We start from the raw sequence: 22,921 nt of genomic DNA, 5'->3' as shown, positions 1-22,921 counted from the left end.
GAGCAAAGGGTAGGCTCCAGAGAGCCATCACCTTGGAAAACCCCCCTTGAGCAGGATCATCAGGAGCTAGCAGCTCTTTCGTGTGCTAAGGGTTGTTCCTAGCTCTCTCTCTCTCTAGCTAGCAGGAGACTGTATTATCATGCCTGGAAGGAATCTGTGCTCAAGAATTCCCATCCCATGTCCATCATAGGTGTTGTGTTCCCTAAAATGGCATGGGAGAGTGTCCAATTGATTCAGAAGCACCTGAGAATGACTGCTGGTGAAGCCCATCTACTCCTCTTTATGGCCAATAGCTCCTCCCTGACGCAAACTCATGACTAGGCACCACTGGGCAAACCTTCCTGCTTAGCCCTTGCAGCTCTGGATCTGACCTTCTTGGTCAGATTCTTGGATGCATGTCAGTGGGCTGCTTTGTTGCCTGGGCACAAGCTAGGAACATGGTGTTCCCAAGCTTTATTTCCAGAGGTGACTTACCCAGAGACGCAAGCACAGCGATGGCAGCACTAGGCATTGCAGGGAAGTTGGCTGTAGCACCATCATCTGCTGTAACCTCCGGATCACACGCTCTGCCTCCCCAGCTAAGCACTCCTGATGGGCATTGTTATCACTGTTACTTACTGGGAATCTAATCCATCTTAACTGTGATTTTTCTGCTTTTACTTCTACTAATTGCTACATTAATCACTAGTCAGATTGAGCTTTTCAAAATGAAATGGTCATTCAATGGCAACATCAGCTCAGTGGTTTTGCCTGGGAATATTACACTCCATCATCCAAACGCCATCACTTCTTTTTACATGCTGTAGAAGTGCTGGGGAATCGCTTGTTGCTGGAGGTCTTATTTTGACACCCATCGGAAGGTCAGGTTAAACAAATGCCAAATAGGAATAAGATTTATCTAATTGGTCCTGCCTTGTAGAGGGGAAACAGCCAAGCTGACACTCAAGGTGTCCTGCAGCACTATTTTTCTCTGGTTTTAAGATTTTATGACTTATTAGAGAAGACAGTGTAATTACAACTTCAGCTGAGATGCAGTTATAAAATCAACTTATGGTAATTGAGTACAGACAATATAGCAAGAGGTGTATCGTTCCTAAGTAAATATTGTAGCAGTAGAGGGACTTTGAGAATCATTAAATTTCAATGAAAGGCATGAATCTTGAAATTAAAAAAGCAATAACAATGCTAACAAAAGCAGCAGTAATGGCAATAACTGGTTATTAAAAACAGTAATTATTTGTCTTGAAAGTATGTCTAAAAACTTAGGAATGAAATAATGCTACCAACTTTTTTTGTTCATTCTGTATGCAGAAATGAAAGATGGCGTTTCCTCAGAGACCTGAAAATCCAACTTTATTTTTGTAGGTGTTTCTTTACAGGGTAGTTGACTACATGTTGGTGTTCATAATGCTGCTTACATGAGTGCTTGATCATGTCCACAAATCAGGTGAAGTAGCTAGAAATCTTTCCTGAATTAATTGTGCATGAAGAACTGCAACACTAAAAATGGAGGTGTCTTAAAAATCTTGGCCTGTGATGTCAGAAGCAAGGCTGGGAGATCTTTTTTCCTTGAGGAAATCATATATGGCAGCTATATTTCATGTGTTGGTCATTAATTTCAAGGAACTCATTTGGAGTATCTTGCCAGACATTCTCCAAGAATTAGCTCTTTGCAGAGCTCTCAGCATGTTTTCCCTGAGCTGGGGCAGAAATTTAAAAAACAATGTCTGACCTTTGCATTACTTTTAAATGACTATGTAATAAGCTGCAGGGAGATACATGGATTTATTTTCACCTCTGGATTCTAAAGAATATCATAAAACATTCCAGCTTTTGCTCTTTTAGCTTTATGTCGCCATCAGACTTAGCTCAGAATTATTTCCTTGTGTAAATCCTTCCTTTCAGTGAGGACTCCTGTGGTCTAGCAAGCCATAGGCCAACACACATCACTATCCATTGGTCTGATGCCTTATTTTTAAGGCTGTTTGGACAGATCACTTCTCTAACTATCTGTACTTTTGTCCTTTCCAAAGCATGGGCTGTGGTTACAGCGTCATGATGAATAACACAAAAGGATACCCATCCCAAGACTTTGTTGACATTGTAACAAAAAACAAACAAACAAACAAAGAAGTATCTTTCCAGTGGTTTGATCTTTTAGCAAATCACCCTAAACCCACTTGTTTGCCCATGGTTGCATTTTTGCCTGCTAAAGAATAGCCAAGTTTGATGAACTAAGAGAAACAGTGGACCATGGAAGGAGCAATTTTGTTTCCCCCCTTTCATTGTATCCACAAGAGACAACGGAATGGGATTGAGGGAGCAAAACCAAAACAAGGATCATCTGAGTTCTTGTTAGCCAATTCTGTACTCCGTGCTCCCTTTTTCCCATGCATACATCGATGGATGCAACACTGCTGCCTCGGGGTGTGCACCACCACTTTCACTGCGCAGAGGGGATGGGTGATGAGACCAACGGCAAATGTCCAGTAGACAGCTTGGCCCAACAAATACTCTGGGCAGGACTCAGGATGCCATTCAGTGGTCTGAAAGGCGAGATGCCTCACTTGCAAAGCTGGAACTTACTTCTCAACACAGCCTGTAACTGGAGGGAAAATGTTAAGATTAAACATCTAAGAAAGACAGCAGCCCGCTTCTTGGACTCTATGAATAGCACTTTTCCACCGCTTCAGGATGGCTTCCCCCATGTTCAAAGGCTGCTGTGCACCTTGGGAAGTGGTGTTTTCTGCATCTCTACTCCACGTCCTGCTTTAATTATTGTCCTGCCACCAACAGCTCCTCTCTCACTACAGCCTTCTTTGCCTGTTGCTCATTGTATTACCTTCACTCCCATCCTTCACCCTGCTCCTCGTCACTCTACTTGTGACACTAAAATGTCTTTGGATGCTTTTGCATCTCCCTCCCTCCCCCCCCCCCCCCCCCCTCCCCGCTTCTTGTTTCATGTTCTGCCACACTGCTTCTGGGAAGAACTTGCAGGCACATAAACCCAAACCCTGCAGCTTGGCATCTACAGTGGGTTAAGCCAGACAGGCTGCGTGGTACCTTGCTGGAGGTCCAGGGGCTCAATGACACCAAGACTGTGGTGCAGGCAGCTGAGGCACATTCACCAGGGCTCAGGTGCAGAGCATGCAGAGCACACAGATGTGGAGACACACATCTACTTGGACAGGAACCTGCACGGCCTGGAATGCATGCCACTGTGTGTCCATTATGCTCTGAGGGAGGCAACCACAGCTGTTGTCTATCTATGTCCACACACGTAGACCAGCCACTGGCTCATATTTGTGTTCTCTTAGTATTAACCTAAATGAAGACTTCACCTTTTCCAGATATCCTCCAAAAGCACTGAAGAAAGGCAGTTCCCTGGGGCCATTTCATCTGGCCAGTCTAAAGCTCACTGTTGATGCTTCCCTCCAGGGACAAAGAAGGAGCCCAGAGATGCCTCTGCAAGTGCCTAAGACTGCACAGGACAAATCCAGGCTGGCCTGTCCTAAAATATGCGCGAGGTTGCTCCAGATGGAGGAAAGCTGGTATTAGCCGCGAAGCCAAGCAGATGGCTTTCTCACCTTACTTCCTCAGGGATGAACCAAATACATCAAAATACAACCCTCACTGCCCAGCCAAACAAAAAAAAACCTACCCCAGAGACAGATACGATTTATTGTTACTTTAATAACAACGTGGCTTACAATTGTTTCAAGTAAAAAGGGGATTTATTTAATTTTGAATAAAAATTAAAATATAACTCTGAATATAGATTTTCACTTATTTACATGAAAACATATATACAGAATAGAATCTTACAGCAAACTAACAACATGCCCTTTGCCCTGTGAACTTTAAAAAGTAAAAACACCAGCATTGATTTATATGTATATATATACACATACATGTACACACACACATATATACACATATATATATATATACACACACACACACACACATATTGTTGTAACACACCAAAGGGATTATATACATAAAGTTTGAATCAAATCTCTGGTACAAACTGGAATGCAAAACAATTCAAAGGTTTCCAACGTGCATCACCACGAATGGACCGTAACTGCTGGTTTTGAAGCTAATTTCTGTTGTTCCATAAGAGACAGCAGGGTTTTAATTTTTTACCTCGTCCTACCATGGTACATGAGAAGACTCAAGTCCCTTCAAAGCCTGCACTTGGGACTGTCATCTCTGGCGGACCGTACTGCAGCAAATGCCCGGCTGTACGTGACATCCCTGCCTGCATACATGGAAGTGTCACAATACTGTTCCCCGGATGTTTTCTATCAAGCAGGTCCCTGAAGGTGAAGGCTGCTGGAATGACTTCACATCATCATATCCTGACCTTGTCTGGCAGAACAGGGACTGGGAAATTTAATGTGTAAGTTTATAAGCAGATGCAACATCCATAATCTCTGGTGAGACTGGAGCAGCAACAAGCAGGTGGAGTGACTCGGGAAAGATCATTTCCAACCTGTCACATGGTAATACAGAGCAGAGTGCTTTTTAGACTCACAACCTGAACCCAGGGCAATGTCACCTTTTCCTGTGGGGGAGTTTTAGCTTCTGACTGAGGTCTGAGAGGTGCAAGAGGAGGTTCTTCAGGCCTTAAACCCAGAAGACACAAAGAAGCTGGGCAGAAGGAAGAAAGACTGATTTTGCCTACTCTCCAGCCAAAGTGCCTGGAGCCACCTTAGCCAAATCTCTTTATCTCCACTGGGAAAACAAAATACGAACGTTTCAGCATTTTAGCTGAATAGTGGGTGTATTGCCAACTTCTTTACTTCCTCTCACCTGGCCCCTGCTGGGACTCAAAGCATCTTTGCTTTGAAAAAGGTCTCAGAGAAGCCTTCAGGAATGATGCTTATGGACCATGGCTATGCTCCTCTGCTGTGAGAGGTCCCCCTTCACGAAGACTCTCTCAAGCCCAGAACTCCAACCTCTATCCTTCCCTGAAACCCAACCCCCCAGACACACATCCTTGGTGGTCATCAAGACCAGGAACATCTGTGGGTAGGTAGCCACATGGTAACTGACCTGCTGCATAAGGCTGCTTGGGCTACGAGACCTATCCAGCAATATTGTCACTGGAAACATCTGTCCTGCCACAGTGAGCTGTGGGGAACACCTGCCCTTCAGGCTGCACAGATGACTCCTTCAACAAGGTGTTGAAGCAAGGTCTCCTTGTCTCACCCGACCTAACTGCTTGTCAACAGAACACCCCCATGCTCATCTATAGTGTTATGATGGATAAAGACATGTTCTGCTGGTACGTGGTGCCATGGGCCATTACAGATGCTGGAGTTTTAAATCATGAACATGAGACCTTTCTCAAAGTAAGAATTAATATAAAAGACTAGAACAAGAGAAAAAACGTGAGTATTTAGAACTATGACCTATGTTGGTTTTGTGTGCATTTCACATGTCTTCTGCAAGAGAATTCCAGTACGTCGCACCAAACTATTGCAAAACCACTCTTCTGCAGGACAGCTGACATTTAAAGGACTAGCGGGCTGTAAAGCTCATCTTTTGATGACTGTCACATATTCTAAATTCAGTCATTAAGATCATTCGTACTTCTTGCTGGAGTATTGTACCAAAGAATAAATGAGAATATTAAATGCTTCTGCTCCTTTACTGGGAGTTCATGAGCACCTTAGGACACGAGCCCTCTCTTGTTAAGTCTAGCAGATTTCAGTTGGATTTCTGCCTGCCAGAAGAAGGAGGGGTTTACATTTTATGTTAACTAACTGCACACTTTTTGACTTCTAAGTGAAAAAATTTGGTGAAGACTTTGTCCCACAGCCCACACATCTGCGAGGGCCCTTCCACTAACCTCAGTTACTTCTGGATCAAATCCTGAGTAACAGATATCCTTAGTTCTGCATCAGCTGATGTGATGAAGAGTATTACTGAGGGGAAAATACACATGCACGCACATTTTGAAACAGTTTTAAAATAATTATACTGTATAAAACTTCTCCAAAACTCACATGACTGGGGAGAGGGGATATTTGTTGAGTGTATCTGAGTTCAAAAATCTACAGCCACAAGAAAAAAATAAAATCCTAAGCTTAAGACACTGCAAAATACAGAAAATATTTCCTGGAGGAGGGAATCAGCTTTGTAATCCCCACCAATGGAAAATACAGCGTTACATAGCACCAAAACAGAGCCCTTAAGACTATATTTATCCACATGTAATAAAGCTGGTTTTAATGGTGCTCAGTTGCAGCATGTTCTTCTCTTTTGGCACTTGAATTTGTAAATGGGAGGAACAGTCCGAGTTCATCATTTTCTAGACACACTGCACCAGAAAAGCAAAAAGTATTTGAAGTGCCCTGATGGTACCGAGCTTCTAAAACACTGAGATGGCACTGAAGCTCTGCCAAACTCAATGCTGTGCCCTGAAAAGACAAAAGCAGGCTTTCCAGGTGACCACATGTTGATCATGGCAGCACAACAGTGTCTGATTTGCCTTCATAGAGCTGAGATGGTGTTTGCTCCACACCACATGACTGGGGACTGCAAAAGGTTGAAGGACAAGCCAAGGAATTGTGACTTTCCAGTTTAAGGCAAATTAGCTGTTTACCCAGACTGAAATATTAATGGGGTTTAGGTGTCTAACCTTCTGAGAAACTTTGCAAATCCTAGCGAACATTCAAATACCTCTGACAATGGGGGTCAGGCCATCTCAGCCAGGACATGCACCTGCTGGATGCTGCAGTAATTGTATAACCATTTGCACTGATTTCAGTGGTTACTGAGGGCACATAGCATTTCTAGGAGGTTTTCTGCACCCTACAGAACAAAACTATCAAGGGCTATTGCATATGGTTAACACAGCGTAGCTGAAGACCCTGAAATCCTCAGAGCTGAGAGGCCATAACACCTCCGAGAGGTAGAAAAAGCCAGGGTTTGGTCATCCTGGCACTGAGAAAAAAAAAGGGAGTGTGGATGGGAGCTGTGTTTTCGAGCTGGAAAGGGAAGAAGATGAGCTCTGAAACTAAAGAGAGCATTCTTCTTCAAGGTGGGAGAGAAGCATCCATGACAGCAGGAGGAAGGCAGGACAACCAGACAGGGAACCATGGACATTCCCTTAAGTTAATGCTTTAATTCAATTTCAGAGACTGGTGCTTTGGGCCTGCAGACTGGGAATTGTCTAATTCTGTCAAGGGAAGTGCTAAGGAGGTTGGGAAATGGCAGGGACCTGCCTGTGGATCTGTTCAGTCTGACCGAGTGCAAGCTCAAAAGAAGCCAGTGAAGATGAAGATAAGCATGTACCACACTCTTCAACCCCCTACTTTTGCTCCAGGAATGCCCGTCCCTGGTCCTGCCTGAAGAGTAGCTAGTAACAGTTGCCTGCACACCCTTCTTGTGGGACAAAAATGGTCCATGGGAATGATGTGCTGCATCCAACAGCCCAAAAGCAACAACAGCAGGGTTGCTCCTCAGCCCTTGATAATGGCCCTGGATAAACATGAGTTCAGAACTTCACAGTGGTGGCCTTTTGTAGCTAACACAATAAATTTCAGGCCTGAACGCCACATTCAGAACAGGGAAGGAGAAGATGTGGCTTCTCCAGTGTCATCGGTGTATCAGTGAAGTTGCACCAGCTCTGAATTTAACTAAGAACAAGAGCTGGACCAAAAAAGGAAAATAAAACATTCCAGTGGCTTATACTTCTATGCTGCAAAATAAAGTGATATTTTACCAAGATTTGGTTTCCAATTTGAAGTACTTCCTTTGAAGTACATTACTCTAGAGCCTCGTTAATGTTCCAGAACTGAAATGAAGTCCAGGCAAAAGTAATTCCTTCTGATCTCTGCTAAAGCTGCAAGTGACAATCTGAGCATACTCTCCAGTTAAACTACACACTGTCCATTTTCTGCTTTCTCAAGAAATTGTCTAAGAAGTTCAGCTCCAGCTTTTCTGGAAGACAATCACTGCAGCAGACAACAGTAGCCCAATCCCCTAGTTCTTCCCAACCTGAAGACTTAAAGAAATAATAAAGCATTTTCCACCCAAGGCAGTTCTAGGATAGAGATTTCAGGTTATCATCTTCTCCAAAAGGACACAGAACAATAAATGAGACAACAATGAAGAACAGTAATTTGAAAGATGAATGGTGAGGAGAGAGAAACCTGAGGAAATAAAAAGAGCCGGTGCAAGATAAAATGAAAATGTTTTTTTTTTGTTTAATAGGCGAGTTTTAAATACGGTTAAACTTCCCTGAACAGTCAGTAAAGACTCCCGTGACTTGGACTCAATGCTTCACCCGTCACCTGCTTGGCCAGCATCAGAGCGGGTGGCTCTCAGTCTGTGGCTGTCTGCTCCCCGACCGTGCCTCCAGGAGTTAGCTGCCATACGATTATCTACAGTAACAAGGCTGATGGAGAAAACAATGACATTTTTGCAACACGTCCCAGGAAGCATTAAACGTCTGACATATCCCAGTGGCCAGAAATTCCAAAAACGTCAGAGCAGAAAAGGATGCTCAGAAGAAGGTGGATGCAGTAAGTAAAGGATCGGTGCAGGGATGCTGTTTAGCAAACAGACATTCTGCTTCCCTTCCTTGAAATGTCCTCATATGCCAGTTCTCCTGACAGTAGTCTTTTGGAAACTGTCTCCTGCTAGAAGATGTTTACCAGCCGTCAGAGAGACTGGGCTGGAGGAAGGAAAAGCTGGGAGAAGCACCCTCCGTGTTTTTCTCAGCTGTGCTCTCATTCTGCTGGGCACAATCCTTCTGTCTTCAGAGACGAAACAAGGAGCAATGTTTTTAGAGGACCCTACGGGAGATCCAAAGCAGTTATCAAAGCAGTTGCATGGACACAGTCCACTGCTACCATCAGCACGAAATTCAGTCTAAAACCCAGTTTCTGAATGTCTGCACCACTACAGAACCCTGTTCCTGGATTTCTGAGAAACAAAAGAAAATTACTTGATGCAGAGGTGACTGCTCTTCCCTTCAGTTGATGAGAAGTTGAACAAGATCTTCAGTACGAACAGCTGAACACAGATCCAGTCCTACCGATCTCCTATGTAAGAAAAATTCTAATGAAGTCTCAGGAGCTGGCAGGATCTGGCCCAGCCTGCAGTGCCCGAACCCACCACACTCCTCAGTGGCAAATGAGGAAACTCACTGAAAGACAGACTAGAAACTCCTCAGCAATGCATGGCAAACAGAGTCAATACTTCTTGCCTAACACATGCTCTAGGGCAGATTCACATATAGTCCCAAATATTTATTTCTGAGGCTTTCCCCCACTAATCCAAAGAATTTAAGGAAACTGATGAAGGAGAAAGCAGCAGCTATAGCCTGGTATTGGTCAATAGGTTCTTCTGAGCTCATGGTGGTCAGCACGATTATCTGATCCAAGTTTTCTGTCCCCATATGGTATGTGCTTGAGGTGGGGGTTTTCTGGCCACTAACACTGGCCTCAGATTTAGGGCTAGAAATTACATTTCTTTTTGAAGAGGTCTTCACTGAGTAGGCTTTGGCATCGCAGCATGGTAACAGAGCTGTGTGCAATTTCTAGGCTGAGCTCCCTGAGGCCAGGGAACAGGGGTCTGTTCATGGTTTGAGAACAAAAGTCTGCCAAAGTCAATGGCTTCCTATGAAATCAGGCTAAAGCTCAGCACAACCCACTTGATTCACCTTCTGAAGGATGGATTCACTTGCACCTTAAAGTCAGAGCAAAATTCAGACATGGTCTGGTCCCAGTTTGGATCTTGCTTTTGGGATAATTTTACATCCCTGCAATGCCTCCAACCTTGCTGAGTTACAGCAAATTCAGGCTCAACATTGGGGGCTTTATGTAGACTGCATTGGGCCAGATCCTCAGCTGGTCTAAAGCACCATGGCGTAAACAGCCTGTAAAGATTGATGCTTTTTATTCCCACCTAGCAACCAGCTTCATGAAGGTACAAATGAAACCAGCATTCACTCAACAGTCTTATCATTAAATCTGAATAGTCTTTTTTTTTTTTTTTTTCCCCCACCCTGTGGGGCTCCAAGTCGGGTCTTTCAAGTGACTTGGATTTAAGAGGATGGGCTTGACTATGTATGCTTTCATGCATGTTTCTGAACATGAATGCAGCACTGTTCAGATCCCATCACAGACACATTTAGCTTATTGTGCACAGCCAGCACAGCTCAGGACACATTACCGCGCACTTGGTCTTGTTGCACCCCTGTCAGTTCACTGCAGCTTTGTCTGATACCGTAGAGACTGTGGGATGAGTCCTGTTCATAAATTACTCAGGAATAACAGTCTATAACTGATATAACACTTTTTCCTTTTGTACGATTGGAGAGGCGGGAGAAAAAAAAAGCCCAATGATCACTAAGATCAGATTTGCAGTAAACCCCAGGTGATGCTACAAATGGTCGCTTACATTTCAATATGAAGGAAGTGTGTCAGACTTGGATAAAAGAAATGTTCACATCCAGAAACTGGCCTAGAAAAAACATCATCATCATCTGGAAATGTCTGACCCTTCTCCTTGGGAATGTGTCTGCCATCGGTAGCTTTGTTTTAATGAATGACAAACCATCTGATCCATGTTGGCCTTGCACCACTGTGTAACGGCTTGGCGAGGCTCAGCAGGAGAGGTGCCAGCAGTCTTTTGATGTGCTTTACAAGTACAGAAAAATCAGTTCAATTTGTTACTAGTTTTCTGGTGTGGGGGTCGCTTTTTTTTTTTCTTCCCTATAGATTAACTTCCAGTGCTTCCAATTCCATGTGTTCTTGGAAAAGAGAAGGGACTGGGGAAAAAAAACCTTGAACAAGTTGAAATGTTAAAAAAGAGAAGGAACAAGAAGGAGAACAGAAAGAAATCGAGAAGTGCAGTCAGTTGGCATATTGTGCATAGAAAGCAACTTTTACTCGCTCAATCTGGTGACACAGTTTGATGGCTGGCCCAAGCTTCAGCTCCATGCACTCCTGCACCGTGGGCAGTGTCAGTAACAGAAGGGCTTGGCCGTCGATGTCCTGGGGAAGAAAAAAGACAGGGAAAATGGTTTCGTTTGTGGACCCTGGAGGGCAGAAAGCATAACGAGATCTGGAGAAGTAAGAAGGGAATTTTGTCCCCAGAATTAAAGGCAGTTTTGTCCTCTGGCCTTTCTCCCGCTTTGATGCTGCTCATCTCCTTTCTCTGAGATACATCTTGCTTTTTCAGAAGTTGTCTAGTTTGTCTTCACAGGCTTGTCCCCAGTTCAGGAAAATCCTCCCAGCTACTGAAATGCAGGATCACCTTCTACAGAAACTCTGCAGGGTCCACAGAGATCTGATTAGGCCTATTTTACAACTAAGGAACTGAAACAAGGGGGAGGCTGCAGAGAGCACACCAGGAGACACAGGAGGGACCTGAGTGGAGAAACTGATGCTGGTCCCACTGCCAAATCAGACCCTTCCCCCGCCTTTTTTGGCCCATGATCTTCTCAGCACAGTTTTATGTCTGCCTCGCTCCATGCTGTGTCCCCTGGTCCACCCAGAGCCTTGCTCTGCTTCAGCTGCTGAACAACCAAGACAGGGGGCCAGGACCACCCAGAACCCTTGCAATCTGTGTGTCCCAGAATCACAGAATGCTGTAGGCTGGAAGGGACTTCTGGAGGTCACGTCCTTACCTCAGGCATATCTATGCACCAAACTCCATGAACTAACATCCCAGACAAAAGCCATTTTATTAGGGATTTCTGCTGGCTTTATGACCCTCTTCTTAATTAAGAGCTCAAGTCCTCTACATTCTTGAGTAGACTGAGAAGCAGACAAGCTGACTACAAAACTGCTTTTTACACCTTAGGGGAGGATCAGAGTCAAAGTGCAGAAAAAGCACTGTAACTCACAGGCAACATCAACTCCCCAGGACAGCCCTGATTAGACAGCAGTAAACGCAAGGAGGATTTGGACACCTTAAGCACTGCTTTGATCAGGACTGTCCATGACTCAGGTTCCTCTTCCACTGAAGCTTGACAGCATGGCCCACTGCACCAGAGCTTCCTTGCAAATCACAAGGAAAAGCTCCAGTCACCTGTGTTTGATTAAAGCCCCCATAACACTCTTTGGCAAAGGAGAAACACCAAATCATTCTAAATATGATTTCTTAGCACTGCCCTTTACTTTCAGCATTGTTAGCCAAGGAATGGCTGTTTCTGTATAATTTTTACACGATCACACAAACTTGAAATAAAGAGCATTGCCTTCCGCTCCTGCAAACCTATCTGTATAATGAGAAGATGCTTGGCATCTCCTAAAATTAGATCATCCAAGGGAATGACTGCCACATCTTCACTGGATGCAGATGGGAAGTAGGTGTTTACATACTCAAAGCACCTAGGTGTTAGTGACAAATTCAAGGAGCCAGTTTTGGGTTCAAGCAGCAGTTTTCTGCTTCCCAGGCCAATATCGTACAACAGGGTGGAACACATGTGGCCAGGAGAGACAGCTTGCTATGGACCAGATAATGACTACCTGTTTTTATGCCAAGGTGCTTACCTATGTGATGCCAGGATGGTGTTGTGGACCTTGTCATGAGCAAGAAAGGTCTAAACCTTCTGCCTTTCACAAGGACTATGGCTATAGGGTTTGTGGTCTCTCTTGAGGATCTGGCAAGGCTCTGACTCAAGTTTCTAAGGGTTTCCATGCCTTGCCAAAATTTGTGCTATAGCTTGTCCTGAAGGGATCTAAAGTCTGGTTGTAATCTCTTTGTCAAAGCCCCAGGCCCAGATAGCGAGGTGGTATGCGCTGCTCTTACTTTGTGATGTGAATAGGCACGACAGACACAAAGAGATGAGTTACATGAAGGCTTCTACCTGCTCCTGAAATATTTTGGCAAGAGGTGCACAGTCAGTCAGTTTAATAAACCTCACGACATCAGTCACGGTCCACTCCAACGGGTTACTGTCCAGGATGAGTTTCTCTTCCTCTTCTTGCTTAACTTCCTAAAAAAACCACAAACAAACCCAAAAGTTCTTATAAAGAAAACTACCTTGTGTGGAGAACCAGGGCACAGGTGCCCTCCCCAGATGAGGAAGGCTTGGCACTGAAGGTCAATTTAGGAAGAATACTGCAATTAATTGGGAGTGAAAGCCTATGGACATACTCACTTCCTTGACCTGCGGGCACTTCTCCACCTCACCGCAGGAGTGGGGCTGCGGTCTCCGGCTCCGTCGGGCTCTCTCCATGGGAGGAGGTCTTTCCAACTCAGTGCTGCTCCGCAAGGTGACCGCTCGCCGGGGCCTGGCAGAGGGGACCTCAGCGGAGGAGGTATCCGTCTGGTCATCCCGGAGCTCTGAGCTGGTTTCCTCGCTTCCCGTCTCATCCTCTATCGCATCTGGCTCGTCATCCTCACTCTCCTGCACAAGGACCATCAGAGAAACAGCGTCCAGGCTCAGAGATTAATACAGCAGCAAATCAAAAGGCACTGGGTCAAACTGCATGCCCGTGCCCATGCCAGTCTGGGGTAACATTTTATTTTAACCAAATTACCTTGTTTTCATTACAGTGCTAAAGTAGGTTAGCCCTCAATTTAGATTTGTTATGAAATGTAAGAGAAAAAAATACACGATGGACAAATCCTTTTTCTGTTTCTAACAAAAGGTCAATGGCAATAAGTCATCTGGCATGAAACGTTCCTCTGCTGGGCTGGCATCTCAAACTTCGTGGCACTGCAGGTGTGCATGAAAAGGGGAAATGGAAAGTACTAAAAGGATAAAATGAAACTCAGGTTGCCTGAGATGAAATAAAATCAGAAACGGGCTTGAATTTAAACCTTCACCTTGCTTCAAATTGTCGTGCATGCCGCTGGTATTGCAAGAAAGGAAATTTTTTTTAAAAAACATCTAAATATACAAGTGCATATTTGTACTTGATTTCTTAGCTAGTGTTTCTGTAAAACCCAGGACAGAGGATTTTGCCCAGATTTCCCTGCCTTCAGCTCAACAACTAACTGCTGAAGGTGAAGCACAAATTTCCATTTAAAGGATATTGAACCAGATTCCTGTTATTTCCACCACACAGAGCTTGCAAGCACACACCAACTGATGGAAACTATGTATTTTGAACTTTATACATATGGAAGTTGCCCAAATGGCTTCAACAGCCTAGCTCTGTTCAAAGCATGAGCATACATCCAAGCCATATGCTCAGGCCGTAAGTGAAATAACAATTTTAGACAAAGTTAGTTATATTAGCTGAAAGGTTAAAACTTGACTAATGTTTGGTTTAGGCTTAACATGAGTTTAAATTCCTTTGAAGCAGGTATAATCTAAGGAAATGAAGCAGATATACACCTAAATGAGGACCAAGTCGTGAAGGTACAAGCAATTAACTGAAAGCTGACTAAAATATCCCCCTCCAGCTGAAGCAGAGGGAATTTAAGTAAATCAGCTTTACTTCACATTGCACATAGCACCAGTCGCTGGCACTCAGCTGAGAAGGGCAACCGCACAGGAACTTTGTCATTATTATCATGGAAAAATCACCCAGGAACAGTCCACGTAGAACTAAGTCTGCTCCAGCCTGTATTTGGTCACGAATCACTGCTAAAGCTGGGACCCTGTCATATCGCACAGCATAGTGGAAAGACTGAGGCCTCAAATACCATTTATTTGGGACACAAACCATCTGCTTGTATTCTAAAGCTTCTAGAACGTCTACTGCTTCATGCTGTGAGCCAAAACCATCATGAATGGTTGATGAAAAAATAAAAGCCCTTGAAACCACAATGGCCCATGAGTCCATATTATTAATTGTAGTATTTAAGAGAACTTAGACATGGACCGCAGACCTCCTTCACTCTGCTAGGTGCTGTGCAAAGCATCTAACAGGCTCACCCACCTGCCTACAGGCTTACAAGGAAGCAAACAAAGATATAGTATTAGACAGAATGTTAGCTAGTGAGCATTATGAAGGTGGGAGCAAAACCGCTACTTCCTGACTCCAGAATGGATGAGGCTGAAAGTCCTCAAAGTGTTCCTAAAAAAACAGTCCAATCTGAGAACAAGAGAGTAGCAAGGAGGGATTCAAAATGGAAAACTGAAATGTTGAGGTTTGCTGAGAAGCCTCCCAAAAGGAAGATGCAATGGGGGGACACAAAGGTACCAACGGGTTTTTGCTGATTTATCCCGGTGCAACACATACCTCTGCAGAGCCCGCAGCATTCAAATCGACAGCTGACGATCTCCTTTTTTTCTGCACAAAGATGGATTTCCGCCTCTTTCTGCGTCTGGCTGGCTTGACATGTCCACTTTTCAGGTTGTTATTTTCCCCAATTGGTGGCTTAATGATTTTTTTCCTCTTCCCATAATAATACGCTGGAGAAATACCCATTAAAAACTGTAACCACCGAGAGAAGGAAACTTTGGCTTGCTTCTTGCTACTAATTCAGTACTGCCCTCTAGATGCACTTTTATGAGGAACTTCAAAAATACATTGATTTGGGACAAATGTCCAGTAAATACAAGATGTCATCTTGGACTAGTGCAGAGTGTTACAGTTCTTATGTATACGGATTTATTGATGATGAGTGAGGAGTTCAGAATTTAACAATATGTACTTAGGCAAAGCTTCCACTAAGCCAAGCAGTGATTTGGAGGGAGAGAGACCAACATGTGTCAGATTTGATCCAATGCACTTCTGCATGAGTTAACAGTCTTAGATACACTTTCAGTTGCTACTGGTTTCAGCAGAGAGTGAAGAGGGCCAGCTATCCTGAATTATGCATGTTTGTTCAGTGCACAAAGGAACAAGTTTTTATCACCTTCAACTATTTCATGGCCCAAGTTGAAACTAAGGATGTGAGAGTCCTCTGACCTTAAATGAGGTGCTTGTGTTAGATGCCTTTTGAGGTGCTCTACAGCATCCCCTGGGGCTGACAGATACTCTGCTCTTCACCAGCTAGGGTAACTAAATGACACTTGGCGCACATGTCGAAGTTTGTAACTGAGCTGAACCTTCCGTCAAATCAATGGATATGTGAGGAACAATTCATCCAGCCACATACAACCACCAACTCTGAGATGAGACAATCTCAACTGGAGCTGTTCTAGCTGTACTCCTCCAGCTCTCCATTTGCTACCAGTGGGAGCTGGGAGTCTAGATCAGGTGTAGACTTCTAGAGAAACCCATATTCAGTGATCTCAGTATCTCCCTGAGCCCATTTCACATTCTACTCTTGCACCAAACAGAAGCTAATAATTGGTTTAAATCAGTAATTCTGGGGTTTTTGCAACCTTTGTGGACGAAGGACAGCACTCACCTCCATTTTCCTGACCCGTTTAAGAGCCAATAATATCACTAACATTGATAATAAAAAGCACTGAACACATGCCTAACTTCAGCCTTCCTGAGCAGACAGAGCCAATGCTCCCAAACTCCTTCCAACACCTCTGCATTGTGTTACTGGCCTGAGCCGATGCAGACGCCAGAAAATCTTCACTTAGTAGGAGAGGATTCATCTCACCCAACAAAGCTGTCCCAGATGTAGCAGCTTAAATCTCAGCTAGCCATTACAGGTTCCTTTTATGTGCTCCTTATATTAACTTTGCATTTGAAAAAAAGTCAAGACTTCCAAAAAGTTATGACTTTTGAACAGATATATGAAGATGGAGTGAGAGGGACAGTTTTCTGGAGATGCCTATTTCTCCATACAGAATACTAAGGGAGCCTATGGTGGCCTGGTCAGGATTAACTAACTGGTCTTAGATGAGAGGAATCCTACTCACTATTAATGTATTACACAACTCCTGCTATTCATCACTAGCTCATGCACAGTTCCCCACTGCTCTGATGCCCAGCTAGCAACAAGAAGCACTTTGGCCAATACTCACTGTACTTGGTTTTAGTATGAATGGAGCAGTTTTCTGGGCAGACTTCAGCCACCAGCACAGGACTGAACAAGTTGGGGCAGCACTCCAACTTTGCACAGACTCTTCTGCAGAAATCCGCTACCTGATCCGACGTCCGCACAATCTTAACAGTCGCCCTGTATGTCTTCCCTCTGTATCTAGAAAAAAGCACAAGACCCCATGTCACCAATCAAGCCATGTTCCCTGATGCTACAGACCAGATGTTCCTGTGTTAGGAAAATACTTTCCCTAATGACTTTTGGAAAGGTGTCTCTCTTGGGAAGGCACACAGAATCAGTCTACTTGTTTTAGTGGCTCCACTTCAGATAGACTTGAGGAAGGAAAGGCAAGGTGAAATGAATCAGAGGTGTGAGCATGATTCAGAAAGGAATGCATGTGCAGACTGGTGGTATCTGTAGATATGGCAAGAGATGGAAAAAAAAGATCACAGTAGGCTCGGGGAGGATACTACACAGGAGAGCAAGCCCATACTATGAAATGATGCAAAGCTTGGGGGAGAGGGATGTAGTCTCCATATATTGACCTGTGATGAGAAGCTTACATGTCTTGCAGAGCTTCTGGTCACCACCCTGTGTTTGGGCTGCACTGGAGACTGTCTCAATATATACACATACACATATACAATACATACACATATACAAGGTCTTCTCCCTTGCCATCTTTCTCGAGGCAGCTCTCATATACGTTCTAGCACACAACAAGCCTACGGTTTCATTGTGCCAGCTGCAGTTACTGGAATAAGCACACTGTGTAGAAATATCTGAGTGAAACTGTCCCGTCTCCATATGGGGACTAGATGACTTCACTGCTATGAGATGTGGGCAACACAGAACCTGAAGAACTAATCAGGAGTCTCCCGAGTTGTTTGATGCGGATGTACCAACAGGCCCTAAAAACCAATCCCTACAGAGAATGCTCAGAGCAAAAATCCCCAATGAAAGGTTTGTCTTAAATTTGTTATCCATGTGCCACTAAAACATTTATTTCAGTGTTTTATATGAACTGTTTCTGAGCGATAAATGGCTAAGAAAGATCCCTGCTGTAATGCGTTGTAGATGTGAACTCTGAAAAACCAATTATCCCCATAATTTATTAAACAGCAGCACCACACTATTGTAAACAGTGAGATAAGGTTTTTAAAACACCTCTTACGTATCCTGAGGAATGCAATGCAAGAGACAATCATGCGAGCGCCTGGTGCTAAGCCATTATAAATGTGCTTTAGAGGAGAGAAAAGTAACACACACAAAAGAAAAAGAGGAGAGACAGTGAAAGAAAGATTACTGGATGGGAGGCAATGAAAGACACAGATACAGTCATCAGGAAAAATGAGACAAAGCATTTGTGAGAATATTAAGACCCACAGCTCCCCAGCAGGGAATCAGCTGCTGATAGTCAGATACGGAAGAGGAGGAAAAAGGTGAAACAAAGGAGATGTAGCTGGAGAGGTAAAATACACCACATGCACCCGGACCCTACTCCCTCTCTGTAGGTTTGAGTTGTACAAAGCAACGAAGAAACCACCTTTTGCTGCTCTCCCTCCCAAAAACTCTTTCTGGAAACACTGGGATATAAGAAAAGTTTGAACCTGTGGTACACAATGTGTTATAGCAGGGTACCCAAATGAAACTTGGGTCTGAGAACAGCCCAGTCCAACCATCCTTATGCTGTAAAAAACTTGATCCAAACTACCACCTCAACACAGAACTCTTACATAACCTGAATGAGCATTTCTGCAAGGCATCAGGCTCTGATACCCCACCTGGTGCCCAACCAAGGACCCCAAGACGTGAAGACTATCCTGGATTCATTCACCCAAATGAATGAATGAACAAATTACTTAATGAGCCAGCTCTTTATGCCCCGTGACAGACCTGGAGCGATGACATAAGATGGCAAAAGGATCCTTCCAGGTACAGAGCACTGCTACCCTAGCTTCCCTGTGAAACAGCTACACAGGCAGGCTGGCAAAAGAGGGTTTGGCAATACCCAATATCAAAAGAACAAATTCCACAGGCATTTAAATATCTCTACTTATAAACGTTTTATATTTCTTTTCAATGTGTTTGAAAAGACTCCTGCCCTTATTACTTCTCCAGGAGCCATAAAGTTTAACGACAGCCTAGATCACTAGGTCAGTAACTGCAGAATTTCACTGTTACCTTCACTTGAACCCAAACAAGTTTGCTTGGACTAAAGCATCTCTTCCAGAAAGCACCAGCCACCCCTCAAGGGTCTCCACACTGGAAGAATCCTGGCAGTGGGAGCACCTGTACCTCATGAGCCCATGTCTCATTTTATGTCTGGATGTGTCTGCATTTAACTTAAATTTATTTGTCCTTGTTCTGACTTTCACCACTAGGACGAAAACACTGCATCTGGTTTTGTTTCCCTGCAAAAGCACTGTAATCAAATTGCCTCTTGATGTTCTTTCTTATAAGCTAAGAAAGCTGCCTGATGGGTATTATTCAAGGATGGCTGACTTCTTCTGACTATGCGCTTCCTATTGTGTTTGGCTGCCCAGAAAGGACCCATTGTACTAAAGTGCCTGGTGAAAGAAAAAGATGAAACCAGGAAAATTAAGAACTGACTGATTTCACAGTCTGGTTTGAATGCAACCCACACAGTAATTAACAGAGCGGATGGCAAAATGGAGATCAACATGACTGCAGCAATCAGTCTCAATAACCCAAGGTGTTAGTACTGGCCACAGTATTACTTTTTACATGATTTTTGCCTTGGCAGCACCTCTTTCAACTATAAACCAGGTTCTACTAATATTTTCCATATTCCTCACACACTAAAGATTTTTAACACAAACACCACCAAATGTAATCTGAGCTGTTCCAGGACAGCCATGTGGAAAGAGCGCCTTTGGATACAATCAGAAAACCCTTTTCCATTAGCATCACTCAAAAAATTACCAACTACTAACACTGCTATTGATGTTTTCATAATAGGACTCCCAGCCACTTGTAAGCAGTAGAGTAACCTGCATGCACAGCACAGCAACACTGGAGACTTGGAAAATAGCCGTATCAAGCATAACATTTTCAGTTTTGTTAGAAATCATTGTTCTTTTAAAAAAGGTTTTTCAGCTAAAGCCAAAGAAATCTTCCCTTCCTCTTCCCCTTTCTTTGCCCTCACATCCCCAAAACTGGAGAAACCCTTATGGCTGAAATTATTTCCACAAAAAAATATACTTGGGATCTTTGCTGATCCATGAGCAACAACATTAAGCTAATAGCACTTTGCTGGCAGCTTTCTGTTGAAGCTTCCTTTGGTGATAAAACAGATCAGAGGTTCATGAGAACAAAGTGAGTTCTAGGAGCTCCAGTTAGGGACCACTGTGTGATGACATGAAGTCTTGTGCTGAAGATACTTCAAAGAGCAAGAACACTGAGACTACCCACATTTTCAAAAGTCTCATCATAAGGGTTACAGCCCACAGTTCTGACAATCCCTGAGACTAGTTTGAATAACTCAGTGGCTAAAAGCTTCAATTCCCTTTTGGGGGACCAAGAACCCTTACCTATTCTTCTCCAAGAAATTTCCAATCTGTCTTACTAGCTTAAAGTCTCCCAGCTATGCGAAGTTACCTTCCTCTAAGCTATTTAATCATCCAGTGGCATTTTACACTCTTGAAGACAGGGTTCAGAAAGGGCCCTGGAGTTGTTCTGGTTGTACAGACATGTCTCATAAAGACTCCTCCTGATCATGGAAACAAAGGGTTTAAGACATTCCACTGGTTTTAATGACTTCTGTCTCCAGTATTCAGCATGGAAGGCCACCCGGTCACACTAATTCACCCTTGCAGTGCCTCAAAAAGTACACACCAGAGCTGACGTGGAAGACAAACCAGATCATATGAGCTGTAGCTTTGTACCGACCTTTGAGGAGCACCGTTAATAACTGGCTGCCACTTGGACTCCGTATCACTGAACCCTTTGGTTCCATTTACCTAATTTGTACTACAATTTATAGTACCTATAAATCATATACCTATATATATAGTACCTATATATAGTACCTAATTTGTTACTATATATAGGGCTACAGCTTGATATATCCTTACTACATGAACCCCTTTGGGTTCAGTTGTCCAGCCAGCTTCCCACTCACCACACACATGTTCAATCCATATCTCCACAGCTTGGCTTTAAGGATGTTACTGGAGACTGTGTCGAAAGCCTTGATAAAATCAACATAACGAACTTCCACTGCTTCTCCCTCAGCCACCAAACCAGTTACCACATCAGGCACAACCTGCCCTTTGCAAATCCATGCTGGTTCTTGCCTGTCAACTGTTAGTCCTGCATGGTCTATAGCTTCCTCATGGAGGAATATATAGCTTCCAGGAGGATTTGCCTAATAACCTTCCCAGGAATGTTAGGCTAACAGCCTGTAATTGCTTGGATTCTCCTTCTTGCCCTTGTTGATGAGGACACTTCCCTGATCATCATCAGCTTTCGAACCTGACAGCAAGTGGTCTTGCAGTGACATTGGCCAGCTCTCTCAAGCACAGTTGACTGCATCTCACCTGGCTCCATGCACTTGTGCACCTCCAGTTTGCTTACAGTGTCTCTAGCTTTCTTCCATTTGCTGTGGGTAACGCTTCACTCAAACTAACAGGGACCTGGGAGGCCTGAGAGCAACCCTTGCCAGCAAAGGCTGAGGCAAAGAAGACTTCAAACACCTCAGCATCATCTATTACAAGTGAAAGTCAGCCTTCTAACTAAAGCACCCACAGTGAAAAGACTTTGAAATGCAGCCTCATAAATAAGCAATGATGGCTGCAATGGGGTAAATATTCCTACAGTTCAGCTACTGGATTTGGACAGCTCTCAAAATTTCATTTAATGAAGGAGCCTAGGAATACTCATCTTTCTTGTTTTGATTAACTGGCTTTCATGCAAGACCCAGGAGATAATTCTCTGCGCGTGCTGCAAGTCCTGCAAAAATGAGTAAGTCCAAACAGCCCCACTTACAGCCCTTAGAAATTAAAACCCTTAAAAAGCATAAAGTCCCTCAAGCATTTTATGTAAAACTGGGGAGCCAAATCTAGATGTAGGCACTGAACTTAACGCATCAGAACTATAAGGGTTGAATGCCTACAGCTTCGGCTGGCCCTCATGAGAATTCAGAGGATCAGGCCTGACATTTCTAACTCATCATCACCAATAAATCAGGTTTGACTATTTTCACAGAGAGCCAGCAGCGCTGATGGGAAGCGACTGCCATCACACATTGCAGACACATCTCTTCAGACAATCTAAATTGTTTATCTTCTTTGCAAGGCTAGTGTAATTGATTCTGTGCTGTTCACTCATGACAGCAGAGTAAACTAAATGCAGGTTGCCCTAGGACTCAGATAATGCATTCCTGGCAGTGCACAGTTTGGCATTTGGGCCAGTGGGAAAAGCAGTCTGCTCTTCACCGTCCTCCTCCCTCCCCTTTGCTCTACCCTACTGCAGCCACCACCACAAACAAACAACAACATTGTCAAGATCCAAGGAGTTGTCAGTTTACATCAGAAGGAAGGCGGTGACACGACATGTCACATTACAGCACAGACGCTCCAGCTGGCTGTAGAGCTGTCATCATTAGCAGCAAGACACCATCGGGAGCTGGCGTAGCTGGAAGTCAGTACAGACAGGCGTTTGCTCGTTACGGGTCTCTGTTTAAGATTCTGGAACGCAACTGACTGTCATACCTGATGTAAGGTGTCATGTGCCGTTTGCACATCCCATGGCATCTGATTTCACGACCATGTTTTCTTTTCTGCTCCTGCACAACCAAATGCAATTAAAACCTTGGTATGCTTCTTGATGAAGCAACTCAAGCAAACCGAGGAAGGAAAAAAGAAGGAAGTCCTAGGGTAGCACAACAGTCTCAGGGCTGTTGTCAACACTGTGTCACCCACTCTTAAAAGTACTCAAGCTGCACACAGGCAAGCTGGTGTGAGCACCAAGCACTGCTCTGTGAGCAGAGCTCCAGCCCTAGAAGGCAGATAGCTACAGCAACAAG

The 22,921-nt window shown here is 44.0% G+C and overlaps 1 protein-coding gene across 2 annotated transcripts in view; it reads right to left on the bottom strand.

The window, feature by feature from the left end:
• Window positions 1–3,676: 3,676 nt before the first annotated feature.
• Window positions 3,677–22,921, bottom strand: part of SFMBT2 (Scm like with four mbt domains 2) — a 122,635-nt gene continuing 103,390 nt past the window's right edge. For both annotated transcript variants that reach the window (XM_055807931.1, XM_055807932.1), the window contains 5 exons: window positions 16,856–17,031; window positions 15,168–15,340; window positions 13,133–13,381; window positions 12,839–12,967; window positions 3,677–11,018 (listed from right to left, as the gene is read on the bottom strand). In XM_055807931.1, coding sequence (XP_055663906.1) covers window positions 10,878–11,018; window positions 12,839–12,967; window positions 13,133–13,381; window positions 15,168–15,340; window positions 16,856–17,031 — 868 coding nt within the window. In that variant the 3' untranslated portion in view covers window positions 3,677–10,877. The remainder of the gene's footprint in view (window positions 11,019–12,838; window positions 12,968–13,132; window positions 13,382–15,167; window positions 15,341–16,855; window positions 17,032–22,921) is intronic.

This window comes from Falco peregrinus, chromosome 6 (assembly GCF_023634155.1).
Source record: "Falco peregrinus isolate bFalPer1 chromosome 6, bFalPer1.pri, whole genome shotgun sequence".
Taxonomy (NCBI): domain Eukaryota; kingdom Metazoa; phylum Chordata; class Aves; order Falconiformes; family Falconidae; genus Falco; species Falco peregrinus.
Note: the sequence above shows the minus strand (reverse complement) of the source record. Positions and strands in the feature narration are given on the sequence as shown.